The sequence below is a fragment of the Electrophorus electricus genome, chromosome 4 (genome assembly GCF_041902795.1).
Source record: "Electrophorus electricus isolate QZ-2024a chromosome 4, ASM4190279v1, whole genome shotgun sequence".
Lineage (NCBI taxonomy): Eukaryota > Metazoa > Chordata > Actinopteri > Gymnotiformes > Gymnotidae > Electrophorus > Electrophorus electricus.
Genome location: NC_137500.1, coordinates 38,968,452 through 38,986,159, shown reverse-complemented (window position 1 = coordinate 38,986,159; position 17,708 = coordinate 38,968,452). Strand labels below are relative to the sequence as shown.

General features: G+C 41.6%; 1 protein-coding gene across 1 annotated transcript; it reads left to right on the top strand.

Annotated features, from left to right (window-relative positions):
- Window positions 1-640: 640 nt before the first annotated feature.
- On the top strand, window positions 641-1,813 carry rprma (reprimo, TP53 dependent G2 arrest mediator candidate a). Its single transcript, XM_027012660.3, has one exon. The coding sequence runs from the start codon at window positions 1,040-1,042 to the stop codon at window positions 1,349-1,351; it is 312 nt and encodes a 103-aa protein (XP_026868461.1). The 5' UTR covers window positions 641-1,039; the 3' UTR covers window positions 1,352-1,813.
- The last annotated feature ends 15,895 nt before the right edge of the window (window positions 1,814-17,708 follow it).

Below are 17,708 nucleotides of genomic sequence, written 5' to 3'. Positions count from 1 at the left end.
AGATCAATGGTTAAAGAGTAAAATTAGGGTAAAATCCTTCTCTGTTATTTTATAATCTTTATCCTTTCTAAAAATTAGACTTTTAAAATTTAACAAAGGGTACAGCACTACACCTAGTATACTCTATAGAGAAACTTTGGTCAGGTAATCTTTGCAGCTCAGGGGTATCCTTCTGCCAAAGGAATACTAAAAGATGGCCCAACATTGCCATCTGCTGCCTCGCCGATTTCATTTACGTTTTCGAACAGCTATGGAGACGCCACCTACTGATGGACAACAGAATTATGATTATCTGCACAACCCGCATCTGAAACATTTCTATATTACGTGATAGAAAGAGAAAAATGAAAAAAGAAAGCTACAAATAATTAAAAAAAATAATAAATTAAATAATAATTACAAATAAAACAATTTAAATAAATAAATAATAACAAATAATAAATAAATAATAAACACAATAATAATAATATTTAAAATAAAATAATCGTTAGCTAGGTATAATATAGGCATAGTTATACAATGCTGTGAGGAAGTCAAACCCAAGACTTTGAACTCGGTACATTTCTCTTATCTAGGATAAAAATAGCCTGTTGTATTACTTAATATTCCAAAATAAATATTTTCTGTAAAAGGAAAATCTTATTTGCTTATATAGTTTACTTTTTTCTTATTTAGAGCAGGATCAGAAATGGCAGAGTGGTGGCGCTGTGTGGCCCGTGTCACGGCAGGCGTGGGCACGGCGGGGGTCTCCCGTGCGCTCCACCAATGGTTTTTCCCACCAGGTGTCATATCCCACTGCAACTGTTCACCAGACGCGCGGCTTGTTATGTCCGTCGTCCTCAGTCCATCAAGGGATGCTCTGCGTAAAAGAACCGTCCATGGAGCTCCGCGCCTGATATTGGAACATTTGTTACACGGTCTTACGCTTTTTAAAAACTGATTTCAAACTTGTGGTTTGGAATACGACGGCAGTGAAGAGGTTTTTAAGTGAGGACGTATTTTCCGCGTCTTTGTTGTTGATTTGCAACTCGAAACAAAAATGAATACTACATTTAATCAAACGGACAACGGAATCTTTTACAACCGGACTGAAGAAATCTTATCATGCTGCAACTTCTCGTCGGTTGTAACGGATGACGGATTTCCAGCCGCCGCACCGGACGAGAGAAGTCTCTTCATCATGAGAGTAGTTCAGATAGCTGTCATGTGCGTTCTCTCGCTTACGGTGGTCTTCGGGATATTCTTTCTCGGTTGCAATCTCCTCATCAAATCAGAGGGGATGATTAACTTTTTGGTGACGGACCGAAGACCATCCAAGGAGGTGGAAGCGGTTATTGTGGGCGCATATTAGCGCAGTCAACCAACAGGAGTTTGAAAATGGACCGGTTACGCACAAGCGAAGGAGGAATGGGCCACCTGTTTGTATTCTTCAGCTCATGAACTGAATGTTTCCGTTATACTGGTGTATAACGGCACAGAAGTCCAGGGGCTCTAAATGTGTCCTTAGCCAACTGTTTGAACGTAGGCTACTGTAAAGTATGTTCTCACCTCTGCGCCAAAATCGCAACCGTCCAACTTAACCACCCGGACTGCTGTTGTCTTTCAAGTCACATTTGTTTATCCAAAGTATTTATTTGTGGAAACTCATAGGAGATGATGCGCATGTTGTGTAGTGTACATGCAATGTGAAGTTCTGATTTTTTAAATTAATACATTGTGTTGCGTTTGGAAACCTGCACAGATGCGCGTTTGGTTTTGATTACAATCATCAGTGTATCATGTTTGATGTAATAAATTGAATATTGTACATAAACTCGTTTTTCTTTGGCTTTGTATGTGCTATGCAAAAGCGTGAAGTATTTTATCTATACACACCCGGACGTCTATAAAGCTGCTTTGTGATACGGCGGTTGCAGCATAAAATTTGACTTAACATATTGCGCAGTAGCATCAAAAACTAATGTATGTACAATGTATCGTTATAACGTTATTTCAATGGATTGTGTTGATTAATAAGTGTTTAGACATGCCACATTCTTACATATTCAGTATAATGTAGTTTAAATTAGTTTTAATTTGTAAACCTTGATGGGCTTCTTGAACGTGGAGGACTCGCCAGGTCTCTGTCCAGACTGCTCATATCGGGTTGTCGCTTGCCCGCAGCTTCCTATCGCCGTAACGAGACCCGTGCGAGTGTTTCGTGTTTGAGCGATGTGCCACAGGACTCGGGTTTCACTACAACCCACGATCCTTAAAGCATCTGTGTGCCTGCTACCATGTCTTTATTTTGTCTCACGAAAATACTTTGCCCTAAGCCGCCTGCTCGCAAAGGTAAACGCAACCCGCTCATCTCGAGACTGGTCGGGCTGCAATGGGACGTAAAAAAATGCCATCGGCGTTTGCGCCGATTGATGCTCTTTGACAATTATTCCGGATTAATAAAATTTATGGAAAATTGTGGGAAAGGTGTGGATTTCACTGATGACTGGTATAGGCTACATGATAATGTAGTGTAAATGAAATCTTCACTCATTAAATTGGGCTTTCTGATAGGCTGTAGCCCATTAATAAACCTTTTCCGTTCAGATTTGGAGTTACTATAAGTACGTCAGTAGTAAGCTAACAGATCAGTTTGCCAACAGTTAATCAAATGGTGCCATTCTGTAGACTAATTACTGATAATTATGGATGGCTGACATAGTGTAGGCTATTGTATATTCATGACAATGAATAATTTGACCATAAATACAAAGTCAAACATGAATAACTTTTAAATCTCTTCCAAATGAGTTTATGAGACTAGGCAGAATGTCACTGATTAAAGATGCATGCCAGTTGTGAAGCAAATCTATTTATAAGGGTGTGAGAGCTGCAAGCTTGTTAAATTCACAAGGAATAATTGGAACACATACACACACACACACACACACACACACACACACACACACACACACACACAGATCTAGCTACCACACAATGACATCATGTCTGGCTGGTTTAAAAACTTTGCTTGCTCAGAGGTAGTCCCTATAACACAAAAATATTTCACACATAACTGTGTAAAGACTGCTATCCTGTTACACAGAGCAAACTGTGGATTGTCAAATTTGCCTTTTTTAATAGGTCAATACAAAAGAAATGCTATGCGACTTATCTATTTGTGTGAAGTTGCTCAAAGGCAAATAGTATAATAGGTATAATATTTACCTTGTCAATAGGTGGAGTGGAGAGATGAGAAGTGATGTTTGTACTACTATGTAATTTAGAAAAAAGATTAATAAAGTGTAATGTGTGACTTTCGAGAAACATGAACTCAGACTGGTTCTAAATGAGTCTAAAGACTCAGACTAAATATGGTTGCACATTTCTACAGTGCAGATTTAGGCAATGAACACACCACATTAGTCGCTTCTGTTGACCTACTCACGCTCACACTGTCGAGCTCTTAGAAATAGCTCACACAGCTCAAACGGAGATCGTGGACACATTATTTAACAATGTGAAATGTGCTCAGTACCTCATGGTTATTGTGTTCCCCATTTTCCTCTGAAGAGTTAGTACATGCTCTAAAGATCTAGATTTGGCTGGACCCAACCTTGAGGGTGAGGGTGAGGGAGGTATATATAGAGAGAAAAAGAGAGAGTGTGAGGTATGATTTATTATCAGCAATCCTTTAATTATTGCCCATAAAGCTCTGTGTATCCTGCCTTCAGTAGATGCCTTGCTGTCTAGATTTATGGACCACAAACCACAAAGCTGATTGAAACTATGCATCTGCACAGATAGTGATGGGAAGAGGAAAAGATCCAAAAGGTACATGGAAGGGAAAAATGGATCAAGGCAAAAAACCAAACCAAAACGATCCGAGCTGTGCATACATCCACAGGATGAGCCGTGCATATCCGGGACAGCAGTGACTCTTCCCACGGGAGTTGATTACGTCCGAAAGGGCCCTTGGGCTGCGGTCTATCTCCTGCTTGATTGGCCAGACAGCTCGGTAGCTCAGCATTGGTGGTCAGTGATCAGGACAGTGACTGACAGATCCAGACTGCACCATGATAGAAGCAATCATTACGGCAGGTCTTGACAGATCCAGACTGCACCATGATAGAAGCAATCATTATGGCAGGTCTTGACAGATCCAGACTGCACCATGATAGAAGCAATCATTACGGCAGGTCTTGACAGATCCAGACTGCACCATGATAGAAGCAATCATTACGGCAGGTCTTGACAGATCCAGACTGCACCATGATAGAAGCAATCATTACGGCAGGTCTTGACAGATCCAGACTGCACCATGATAGAAGCAATCATTACGGCAGGTCTTGACAGATCCAGACTGCACCATGATAGAAGCAATCATTATGGCAGGTCTTGACAGATCCAGACTGCACCATGATAGAAGCAATCATTACGGCAGGTCTTGACAGACCCAGACTGCACCATGATAGAAGCAATCATTACGGCAGGTCTTGACAGATCCAGACTGCACCATGATAGAAGCAATCATTACGGCAGGTCTTGACAGATCCAGACTGCACCATGATAGAAGCAATCATTACGGCAGGTCTTGACAGATCCAGACTGCACCATGATAGAAGCAAACATTACGGCAGGTCTTGACAGATCCAGACTGCACCATGATAGAAGCAATCATTACGGCAGGTCTTGACAGATCCAGACTGCACCATGATAGAAGCAATCATTACGGCAGGTCTTGGTTTCTGCGGGGCATGGGAGTGGAAAACAATTATACAGATATATTGGGTCATTTTCATGTTGATCCTTTTCTGTCACTGCAAATCCAGAGGGAAGAACTCTTCATCCACGTCTGTCATATACTATGCTTGCTTATCTGAGTCCTTCTGGTATGTTGATGTTCTGTTTTGTTTTTTGTTTTTTTTAATTAAAGAATATTTTCAATTTGGCAGCATAGGGTCTGAACATTTTTTGGAGTGGAGTTAAAGTGAGATGTTATGAAACAAAAACAATGAATATCTATTATGTGACCACTTATATAAGGCTATCCATCAAGGAAAAATGGGAACTAAAAAACACTGCATATTTGATGATCGATCAATGGAAACCATGCTTCAGAAGGTCGACTCAGCCGAAACAAATGTAGAGTGGTTCCATAATCACGGAGCTGTTCTGGAAAATTCCCTCTTCATTTGTTTCTTTTCTTCATCATTGTCAATACTCCAGGAAGAGTTCATCCATCTTAATGGAGTGTTTTTACAGCTGCATGCAATGTTGTCCTGATTAATCACACAGAAACAGCAGTGCCACCGTGACATAAATTACAACATTTATTTCAGTCGTGAGAATCTGGAGACTCCCACAAACTGCCTAATCCAGCACTGCATGGATTATAATCCCATCACTGAAAATCCCATCACTGAGTGCTGGAGTATTGTTTTCCTTCACTTGTAGTGTTCTCTTACATGAGCCTATGCTGTATTGATCATTGATCTTGGGTGTCTTGCATCAGACTGGCTTCCTAAAAAGGGCTGACACCAGTACGATACCAACAGTTAACAGTTAAAAAAGATCACAGATATCTTTCAGACTGATGTCATAGAGTATTGCTGTCTGATATTTCAGGCTGGTAAATAAAACTTGCTTCCTCAGTCTGACGAATCCTGACTTGTGATTTTCGAACGCTCCTGCATTTGTCTGTAAATGGTCAGGTCACGACTAAGCAAACACAGGACCCATGAGAATCATTGCCTGGATCGTTGATTTTGGAGACAGAAATATCACAGCATTCATCAAGTCACACTGAGCGCAGTAATTATAGGGCTGATATTTTACAGACCTCTACAGCGTTGCTGACAGCGTATTGCTAAATTATTAACAAAAACAACTAAATCTCATGGTGGCATTTGCTTTCTCAGTAGTCACCGCTTTAATTATTGAAGGTATATTTGAGAAGAGCCTGCATCATAAACTGAGGTGTTTAATAGATGGATGCATTATTTAACCACTGCTTGTACATGGCCATTGTCTCTAACCTGTTTACGTTCTAGTTCATCTATATTTCAGTGTGTCTGTGTAGCAACAGTTCAGCTCCTGACTATGAGGGCTTCGTTCAGGAATAATAGCCCTGCTGAACGTGTGGCACCTGGCCCTTTAGGGAATAACACAGCTGGCGGCTTTGGAGATTAAAGTTGTTCTCATGAGAATCTGCACCATGGAACATGCACAGAAAGGTGTGTATGTGTGTGCCAGTCAGTGACCTGTTGCATTATCACCGACAGCTACAGGGGTAGAGCTTGTTTTAGGATGAAATTTGTTTCATATAAGACCTCTGAGGTTGCTGAAAAATTGTTTAAAGATCATGAGCATCTATTTCTATTGAAACCCATTTTAACCAGATATCCTCAGCACCCAGCAAAACCACTTTTCATAGATACGAATTATCCTTCCCCTCTATAAAAGGTTTCCAGTGCCAAATCCTTGTTCTGGAAAATTCAGGTTACAGCATTTCCTGTGCTGATAACACTTGCGAGGTCATGGATTAACGGGTCTCCAGGGATCTGATTAACCCATTTCGGAGTTGTGTATAATACATAGCAAAAATGCCATGACAATACCTGCCAGAAATTAGCTCAACATTGTTCACACTGCTTACAGCTTATCACTCCGTGCCGTTTAGAAGTCTTTTCTAGCCAGTTGAGTGGCAGCAAAAAGAAAGGGAATTTTATTATTTTATACTTTAGTTGAAGCTGAATGGTATCTTGTGTCTCCAGAGTGAGCTTAGCGTGTGTTGGTATAATAAAGTCATTTTCCTGGCCCTGTTCTCATAGCAAGCAGAATTAAAGCAATATATTTCACTCAGGCAGCAATTACGTTTTTTTTTCCCCATTATTTTGAAAGGGTTCTTTACCACTCTGATGGTCTACTCTATCTGTTCTAGCTCAAGTTTGGATTTTTTTTTCAATTCACTCAACAGCATTAGCTATGCATTTTTCTAAAACCTTTTGAAAGGTTTTATCTCTTCAGTTTGTTTGCCTGAGGCAAATTCAGTCAGAGTCTCTCTCTCTCTCTCTCTCTCTCTCTCTCTCTCTCTCTCTCTCCATCTGATTGGGTCATAGAGATTTTCTCAGCTTGGCCTGACTTTCTACAAGGAACACAAGCCATTTGGTGGTTTTGACTTTATAAGTTGTGTTGTTTTATTTAAAACATTTTGAATATTCTCCTAATATTTACCCCAGTAAAATGTTGCTGCAGGTCAGGCACTCGAGGTTAAACAAACAGAAAAATCAAATGTACATAGTTTCACAAATACTGCATATGTGATTGATCATGACATCAATCAGCCGGGTTATGTTTGGCATCATTTGCTTTCTTTAGTTCTGAAGTAGAGCTGCTAGTAAGACAATAACATCACACACCGTATGCAGACCAGTCGTCCTCAGCACTGCTCAATCATTAAAGCCTGTTAAAGCTTCCTCTGCTCAATCATCTCAAAGAGACTTTATGAAATTGTATGGCATACTGTAATCAATAAAAATGGGCAAATATGTGTTGTATAGCTAAAAATGTAAGTTGCAGATATCTTGAAGCTGCAATTTTTTGGTTGATATATTGTTTCCGCATGAGACAGGCAGGAGCCATTAGCCTATGACCCGAAGACTTGGAGAATTGCACAGCAATTTAGAATTTATTCAGATGATACATTTAAAATTTGCAATTTCATTTACATATTTAAAATTTAACATAAAGTCATTCTGCTTATTATGAAATGTTTATGTATTCCACAGTTAGCTGAGGCAAGTCTTTTGAGGCGTGTGATGACTTTTACATGCATTTAGCACGATGCTTAGTAAACCAAACACCATTTGGCTGATCAAGTACAATTGAGGGAAATGTAAAATTGTGTAAGTGTGATTGTTCACTAAACTATTCCTTCAAATGAGTTTTTCCAGTGGTACAGGGGGAGTTTTGGTTGATCAGACTGAACCAGTCCCTTTTCCTGCACTGTAAGTCTGCACTATGACTCAGGCTGGCAAACTCTTACCTGGTGAGTCGCTGCCAGATCAGCTCTGCTTTTTCCCTTGATGATACGTCATGCAGAACCACCAGAAGTACCCGCAGTGCTGATATTGACATGATCCCCACTGGCAAAGGTTGAGTAAGAAACCACTATATATGGACTCAGAGAAAACCAACCCTGTGAGGATGCATTACAATCCCTTAGTCTGTTGCTAAATGTTATCTAGGAAATATCAAAGGATTGTTTCAAAGTGAATTTGCCCATGTTATGTCTAACTGATAGTAACGGTTATAACTGGGCCATGTGCATATGTAATTATATAGAATATTTGGGGTTCACAGAAAAGTGAACAGACTATGAACACAGGAGAGATATGAACACAATAAACCCCTTTCCAGAGCCCTTTGTACAAAAACATCTCCCGACCTTTCGTAAATTCAGAAAAAAAACCTCTTCTAGAAGGTGACTGTGACCAAGCGGTCTGGTTCTGAAGGATCTGCAGTAAATGTGGCCCATGCATAAGGACTCCAGTACGACACTTCAGGGTTCTGGGGTCATGGTTGGGGGTTAAAAGGGATATGAAGCATGAGGCCGAAAATAAATATTCTTTGATGAAATGAAAAATTATTAAATTATTAATGTCAATAATTGTGCTTTCATGTGAACAGAACACAACAGTGGTATATTATTAAACGATTTGAGTAACTTTTGGCATCTTGCCCTTTTTGTTACTTGACTCGTTTTTCATTTAACATTAGAGATTTTATTACTTGTCCCATTTATCGTTTAATGCAAGCAGTTCCGGCATAATGTAAATTAGAAAGTTTTGCCCGCTTACTCTCAATGAATCGCTCGACGCTCCTCTGCTGCCATCTGTGAGGGGTGTGTGTGTGTGTGTGTGTGTGTGTGTGTGTGTAACCATTTGGCCTTTCAAGGTTAACTACTCCAAAGGAACATCCAAAACATCTAACACCAAACTTTTGGCAAATTCTTCAGGCACTGCTGGAACATTGTGTTAGACACAGATCATGGGATTATACATATTATTATTTGTGGAAATCAGTCCTTTCCATCGACTACGATGGCAGTTGATATCCGGACTGAAGTGCCAGCGATGATGAAATCCCTAATGGAAACCATTAAGAAGGTGGCAGCTAAGAAATATTAAACCACAACCGCCCTACAACTGTTTGTGTGTCTGGTGTCAAAAGAAGAGTAACCATCCATGGAAATCTTTGGACCGTGACATCATCCATGACGTCCTTAACAATTGCCATTAGCCGGTCATGGATTTCGACCTGCTGGTTTGACGTTGTCAATAAATGACTGAAGTCAGTGGATATGATAGTGAAACATGTGCCCAGTACTTGATGGATACGAGGCTAAGGTTCTCAATCATCCCTCTCCACAAACAAGCATTGTTTCTACCCCACTCCTGATGTTATAGTCCACCTTCAATAAAAGATGCAAAAACGACAAGTTAGAACATAATAAGATCTTCAACTGAACACAGATAGATTTGAAATATAGATATACATAGATATTAATAACTATATTCAACAGAGGTAAGAAAAGACGGGAACTCATCTGTTATAAAATGAAGCCATTACGACAGAAACCGTAGTAGCCTACTTCTCACACATGTCCACGAGATCAATATTTAGATGTCGATCTATTAAAACTGAACAGTATCGATCTTGAACCCACTTAGCTTGTGACAGGCTAGCCCCATCTCCCTGATCTGAAGGTGTATAAGAGAGAAAGGGGCATTTTATGTACAAATTTCAGTACTTTAAGGTGATGACATGTTGAAGTCATGTTCAGGAGGGCTTCTTGGTACTGAATATATCAGCATACATCACACATACTTTGTCTGACGTGTAATCTTTTCTGTGGTTTCACTGAATATAAATGCGGATAACATTTTATCTGTGCAGGAGGCGAAATGAGTGGTGGATGAAGGCTGTGAGGTCCAGTGGGTCTGTTCCCTCGACAACCCGCTGTCACACTCGGTCAGTGTCTCTGATGTGACATGAAGGTCTACGCATGATAAAAATGAGAAAAACAGCCTGCAAATCGCTTAGACCCTTAGGGCTCAGGCGGTCAACACCATCCAGATGACACAAGTCAAATTAAACTGCCCCTCAGCCAGCCTCAGATGCTGGTGGGGAGAATGTGAGGACCTGTCACCCATGGGACAGGTACTTTCTAAATTAATGTAGGCAACACATGTCACAGCACAGGATACAGAGAGGCCAACAAGGTGGTTTGACCTATACACCTGGTCTTCTTCGGTGGACGTTTTCTGTGAAAATGCTAAAGACAAAAATATAATGACCACCCTCCTATAAATATTGCACTGCCACAGTGCATAGGCTGCCTTAAGGTAATTATACTTATTAGTAATAAGCAATTTAAAATTACAAGTGGCGATCTTTGTATTTCTTCAGCATCTGGCAAAAACCTCAGTTAGTAATGGATCTTACCCATTCTGAGATAAAAAATATATATATATATATATATATATATATATATATATATATATATATATATATATATATACATACATACACCTATACAAACAAAAACAACCATTACAGTTCTTGACCTGCAAAACAGTCAGAGTATGTTGTACCTCAAATAATCCATTTTATCCATCTAATCCATGATTATTCTCATCACCAAATCTGTTTATGCTGTGTGAGCAGGCAGAGGTGTGTGTGTGTGCGTGTGTGTGTGTGTGTGTGTGTGTGTGTGTGTGTGTGTGTGTGTACGTGTCTGCTGCTGCACCTGGCAGAGGGCTTTGATGTTTATCTTCTCATTTGGACCTTTGTAATGGTTGCTACATTTCTCTCCACACTGAAAGAGCGCTGAGATTGCACGGATGAGCCTTTTCGAAGCAGAGCCAAGCATGTGTGTGCCATGGAGCAGGAAGGAAGCCACACTGAGAGCGACAGCGGCTCTGTGTCTGTGACAGGGTGCCGCTGGTTAAAGGTGTTGACAGGTAAGATAGTGGAGCATCACAGAGGTGGAGAAGGGTGAAAAGCTACAGACAGGGAGGTTTGTCATTGTCCTCTCTCTCTCTCTCTCTCTCTCTCTCTCTCCCCCAGACACACACACACAAACACACACACACACGCACACATGCACACACACAGACACACACACACACGCACACATGCACACACACACACACACGCACAGAAGAAAAGCACATTTTCCACAGTCACAGGGAGGCAAAGCATGCTGGACCTGACTGACACTGAGATAATGAGTCTTATATACCCTATTAATGGGTGAGCTAACACAGCAGAGAGCTGTGCCCAACAGCCTGTGGGTGAGCTAACACAGCAGAGAGCTGTGCCCAACAGCCTGTGGGTGGGCTAACACAGCAGAGAGCTGTGCCCAGGAGAGAGCTGTGCCCAGCAGCCCGTGGGTGGGCTAACACAGCAGAGAGCTGTGCCCAGGAGAGAGCTGTGCCCAGCAGCCCGTGGGTGGGCTAACACAGCAGAGAGCTGTGCCCAGCAGCCCGTGGGTGGGCTAACACAGCAGAGAGCTGTGCCCAGGAGAGAGCTGTGCCCAGCAGCCAGCAGGCTAGCTGATGTAAATGATGAAATACACAGACATGCATGGACAGCCTGGCTTTTCCCTGTTGCCATTCAGTCTTTGTGGCATTCAATCTTCACAGCTCCCTTGTAAAATGCCAGACGTCTGACCATGAAATGAAAATCAAACAAAAATATTGGTAGCAAAAACATTCATTTCCACACAGTAGAATGAATAAAGTAGCGTCATTGTGCAATACTGCAGTGTAAGAACTGGTGGCTGTTATCTGAGGTGGCTGTGGTGGCACCTGGTTGTCATGGCTGTCACGGGCTGGTTTAAGGAGGCTCCCCTTGGCATTCATAGCCATCATCCACTGGATGTTGGCACAAGGGTCATTCCAGACACCTCATTTAAATGGCTCGAGATCTGTCTCAGGAGACAAAGGAGTCTGTGCATCTGCCAAGGATTCCAAATTGTTCCCTGGAGGAAGCGAGTATTTTTGGCAGTATTATTGACTGTGTGGAGGAATGGTCTGAGAGAGCCTGTCACCTGTTTGTCAGGGCTTAATTGGCAGCTGACTGAAAGGTTCTCTCATATCCACACCCATTAGCCTGGGGCCTCAACACTTACTCACGGCTAGCACATCTGACATTTCCATACTGACCCAGATTTCACTTGCTGTCCGGTTCTGCTGAAACCCTTTTGCCATTTTTTAAGCCTCACAAAGCGACTTTCTGTTTAATGACCTCATGAGCAGATGGTTTAAATAAGTGTGTGATGAGGTTTAATACAGTATGCCCCCAGGCAATCACCAACAGACAGATCTGGCCCTATGTGCAATGTTCAGCTGACCCTGGATCTGTGGTGGAGCTCAGTTTAGGGCCAGTTCTACAAAGCACAATTTGTTCCATGTGGGATGTTTGAAGAAATGCAAATTGGAGTGTGCCAGCACTGTTCTGATGCATATTACTCACACACTGTTGTCTCTGTAGCGTGAGATGCAGATCAATATGTATGAATCCCTGTGATTTTCCACTGCATTCACTTCAGGCCAGATGCACTTAGTCACATGTCAAGATGGTCAAACATATTGGACACACAGCTGAATGAGTGACACACAAACAAACACATCACAGGCTTTCGACTGTTCACAATTAAACCTGCTGACATGGCATGACACTTAAAGATTAGATTTTTTAAGATTGCTTTGACTCCTAATGTAGCAGATTCTGAAGGTCATGCTCTTCCTGAACATCAGTGAATTCATATGACTGTGGATTACATTTAATCTAGTGAAAACAATGGAACGACTCAAACACCAAAAACAAACAAACAAAAACTTAAGGCCAAACAAGCCACAAAAGTAAAAAAAAAAAAAAAATCAAAGCTGGGATTTAAAAAACATTGACCAAGCATGGTGCTCAAGTCCATATAAGAGGTCTAACCAAGACACCTGGACACAGTCACAGGTGCCAAATCATAGACATCCAATCACAGAGGAGGAACCCACTGCATTGGATAGAACTTTATAGTCATCCAATTAACCACAGCAAAACTAAAATCACCATCAATGGTTCACTTATGTTAAGTCAGACACACACACACACACACACACACACACACACACACACACACACACACACACACACACACACACACACACACTAGTGAGCTACTAGTGAGGACTAGTGAGCATCAGAGCCACTGTCCAGGATGAAACAACAAAGATCCAGGAGTATACCTGGAACATGGACCACAGTGAGGAAGTGCATAATGAGAACCTCAAACAGCAGAAACCTGAGGAAGAGCAGGAACCATCATGGGAGGATAAACCCCTGCATGGTATGTACCACTGCAAAAGTGGAAGGGGCTGATATGGAAAAATTCCACCAATGGCTGGAAAAGGCTGGATTGAAAGACAGCATAGAGGCACAAATCATGGCCCCACAGGAAAATGCTCTGAACACGAGATCAGTAGAGGATGGGATCTACCATTTACATTTACATTTATGGAGTTTAGCAGACGCTCTTATCCAGAGCGACTTACAAAAATGCTTTGTGATTTACTCATAGAATATCCTAGTACAGTACAGTAGGTTAGAGTCCAACATACCAATGAACTAGAATACTGTAGAATACAGGAATCAGTGCTGATACCTAGAAGTACAAAATACATAAGCTCTATCTTCAATGATAAGTGCAATAAATAATAAGTGCTAGAGTTTGTTAAACAACATAAACAATACCCTACAATAAGTACTAAATTAGTCAGTCAATAAGGGAGCAGTGTCAGTTATCCTTTAAATATTCTGCAAATAGGTGGGTCTTCAGTCTGCATTTGAAGACTGCAAGGGACTCTGCTGTCCATACAGGAAGTGGGAGTTTATTCCACCATCTTGGAGCCAGAACAGAAAATAGTCTCCATGCTTGTCGTCCATGAGTCCTGAAGCAACGTATTTCAAGCCGTGCCATACTTGAGGTTCGAAGTACTTGAGGTACGGATCGGGCTTTGACCATTGACCTCATGTATGAAGGGGCTGTAGGCAAGCATCAAGGTTTTAAATCTGATGCGTGCAGCTACTGGGAGCCAATGAAGGGAGTGCAGCACTGGAGTAATGTGTGTAAACTTTGGAAGATTGAAGACCAGTCATGCTGCTGCATTCTGGACAGGTTGTAGAGGTTTGATGGCTCTTAGAGGAAGACCAGCAAGTAGCGAATTGCAGTAGTCTAGCTTTGAGATCACAAGAGACTGCACAAGCACCTGGGCAGCTTCCTGCAAGAGAAAGGGCTGAATCCTTCATATGTTACAAAGGAGGAATCTTCAAGGCTGGGTTAGATTTGAAACATAAGTTGAGAATGACAACTGGTTGTCCAAAGTTACGCCCAGGCTACGGGCAGCTTCGGATTGTGATAAAATGGAATTCTCCAAGGAAACTGTGAGGTCATGGTAAGGGTTGGGAATACCTGGGATGAACAGAAGCTCGGTTTTACTGGGGTTGAACCTCAAGTGGTGGGCTGTCAAGCATGCTGAGATACGTCTGGAGACCTGCGTGTCAGAGGGTGGAAAAGAAAGAAATAATTGAGTGTCATCGGCATAGCAGTGGTAGGATAAACCATGAGAAGATATTACATCACCAAGAGAACGAGTATACAAAGAGAAAAGAAGGAGGCCCAATACTGAGCCCTGTGGAACACCAGTGGAGAGTCTACATGGTTTGGATGTGGATCCTCTCCATGTCACCTGATGTGACTGTCCCTCCAGATAGGACTGAAACCATCTCCAAGCAGAGTCAGTCACACCAAGACTGGAGAGAACAGAAAGAAGAATGTTGTGGTTCACTGTGTCAAAGGCTGCTGAAAGGTCTAGAAGAATCAAAACAGATGACTGTTTGGCAGGTTTAGCAGCATGAAGTTTTTTTGTCACTGCTGTGAGGGCCGTTTCTGTAGAATGTGCCGGTTTGTAGCCAGACTGATTGGGATCATGCAGCTGGTTTTGGGTGAGAAAAAGAGACAATTGATTATAAATTGCTCATTCAAGGGCTTTTGAGAGGAAGAGAGAAGTGATACTGGTCTGTAGTTGGTAACATTGGAGCCATTAAGTGTGGTCTTCTTGAGGATTGGTACCACCATAGCAGTTTTGAATGCAGTTGGCACGTATCAAGAAGATAAGGAGTTGTTGATGATGACAGAGATGAAAGGAAGCAGATCTCTTACGATTGTCTGGAACAGAGCAGAAGGAATTGGATCCAGCAGACATGTAGTCAGATTGCTGGAAGTCAGGAGTTGAAGAATTTCATCTGTGGAGAGAGGAGAAAAAGAAGTCAGAGAGTTGGATGTTGGGGAATGCACATTAGTTGGAGGAGTGGGAATAGAGAAAAAGGACTGGTGGATTGCTGCAACCTTCTCCTAAAAGAAGGTGATAAAATCCTCTGGCATAAGAGATGAGGAAGGAGGGGGAGGGCGAGGAGTAAGGAGAGAAGAAAAAATAGTGAAGAGTTGCATGGATCAGATGCTGATTCGAATTTTTCCTCTGTAGTAGGATGACTTTGCAGATGTTACTTCCAGTGAGAATTTGGAAAGGAGAGACTGAGCTGAGCTGAGTATGAGCTGAGGTCTGAATCTACGTGAGATTTCCTCCACCACCTCTCTGCACACCTGAGTTCTCTCCTGTGGCAACGAAGTGTTTCTGTTAGCCAGGGGGCAGGTGGGGAGGACTTAGCAGGTCTAGAGGAGAGAGGGCACAGAAGACTCATTAATGAGGAGAGTGTAGAAATGAAAGTATTAGTAACTGTATCCAAAGAGAGAGAAAACAGAGAGTCAGGGTGAGGAAGGGTGGACACAATAGTAGAAGTAAGGGAAGAGGGAGTTATGGAGTGCAGATTGTGATGGAAGGAGGAGGAACACATTGGGGAGGACTGGATGGAAAGAGAAGAAAGGGAGAGAGAGAAGGATAGAAAGTGATGGTCCGAGAGGTGGAGGGGGGTGACTGCAATGTCTGTTGTTGTAGTGGTGTGGGTGAAGATCAGGTTTAGAACATTGACCGCTTTGTGAGTCGGAGGAGAGTGGTTGAGGGTGAGGTCAAATTCTGTCAAGAGCAGAAGGATGCAGGAGGAATGTAGCTTGTCTGACAGAAGTTTGAAGTCTCAAAGGGGAATGAGTGGATTTCCTTCAATGGGGAATTGACTCAGGAGGATGTCGAGCTCATCAATGAAGTGATCTAGGGAACCTGGAGGGCAGTAGATGACAATGATAAGAAGTTTGGTGGGGAAAGACACTGTAATGGCATGAAATTCAATAGAGGAGATGGAAAGAGTAGAGAAGGAAAGTGGAGTGAAACGCCACTCTCGGGACATTAGTAAACCTGTGCCCCCACCACGGCCGAGACGCCTCGGAGAATGTGTGGATGGAAAGGCAGAGGCAAACTACACCTGTAGTGAGTAATTACAGCTAACAAGCAACTAACAACAATGTGTGTGTGTGTGTGTGTGTGTGTGTCTGTAGCTAAACAACATGAAAAGAACTACATGTAATAAAGTTTAATCTTGTATTCTTTCCCAGTGGCATGACTGATGAATGACTTTCCTGCAGTTTCTGCAGGAGATATGATGCGTCCTGTATTCAACAAGGGAAAATCAGAAAACTCTCAGTGTTCTCAGTGTTAAGGGTGAGTCTGTGCCATGTTTCAAACGTTTAAAACATCTGTAATCTGGGTGGTGATGGTGGTTTGTATTAACCGTAAATTTTAGTAGCGCTTATGTTTGGTGAACTGACTCTAGCGAAGCCTCCTCTTCAGAGATGTTATATAAAAACCTTGTATGAAATATACTTGTTTTATCTATTATTGACATGCAAGGTTATATACCATGTTGAATCAATTGGCATGAACATGTGGCTGTCCACAAAATGAATACTCTGGGTGTTACATTCCAGGTTATAACTGATGCTAATGTTAAGAGAGTTATCAAACATATGAAAAGTATTCAGTTCTTTTAAAATAAAAACATTAAAAATCATGAAAGTGTCATCAGTGTATTGTTTATAGAAAATCAGATTGGGGCCAAAAGGATTAATAGAGTGAATATATTTCATTTCAAAAAATCACATAAACAAATTTGCATATTTTGGGGCAAATGCAGCTCCCACTGCTGTGAAATTGTGTCCACATAGGAAATAGTTTTTGGTAAGTGTGAGACTGGACATGTTAATAAGAAACTGTGTGGGCGGTTCAAAGTCTGTATGCTGATCTAGAACTAAACACCAAAATGGTAGTATAAGAAGTATTTGAATAGAGGCTGTAATGTAGCACATTATATTTCACCATCAGGGATGACAACCGAGGATAACTGTTCAGGGAAATCACTAGTAGGTCTGAGATTTGAAGGCAATTATTTTACAAGAGAATGCATGTATGTATGTAGTCCATTTACATACACTGTGTGCACAATTATTAGGCAAGAGAGTATTTTGACCATGTCATCATTTTTATGCATATTTTCCAACTCTGAGCTGTATAAACTTGAATGCTTATTGGACGTAAGTGTATCAGATGATGTGTATTTGTCTAATAAGGGGGGGGTGGGTGTGGCCTAAAGAAATCAACCCCCTATATCAAGGTGTGCATAATTATTAGGCAGCTTCTTTTCCTCAGGCAAAATGGGCC

Bases quoted from the DNA above. Each gene is read 5' to 3' on its own strand.
- rprma (XM_027012660.3), top strand. From the start codon at position 1,040: ATGAATACTACATTTAATCAAACGGACAACGGAATCTTTTACAACCGG.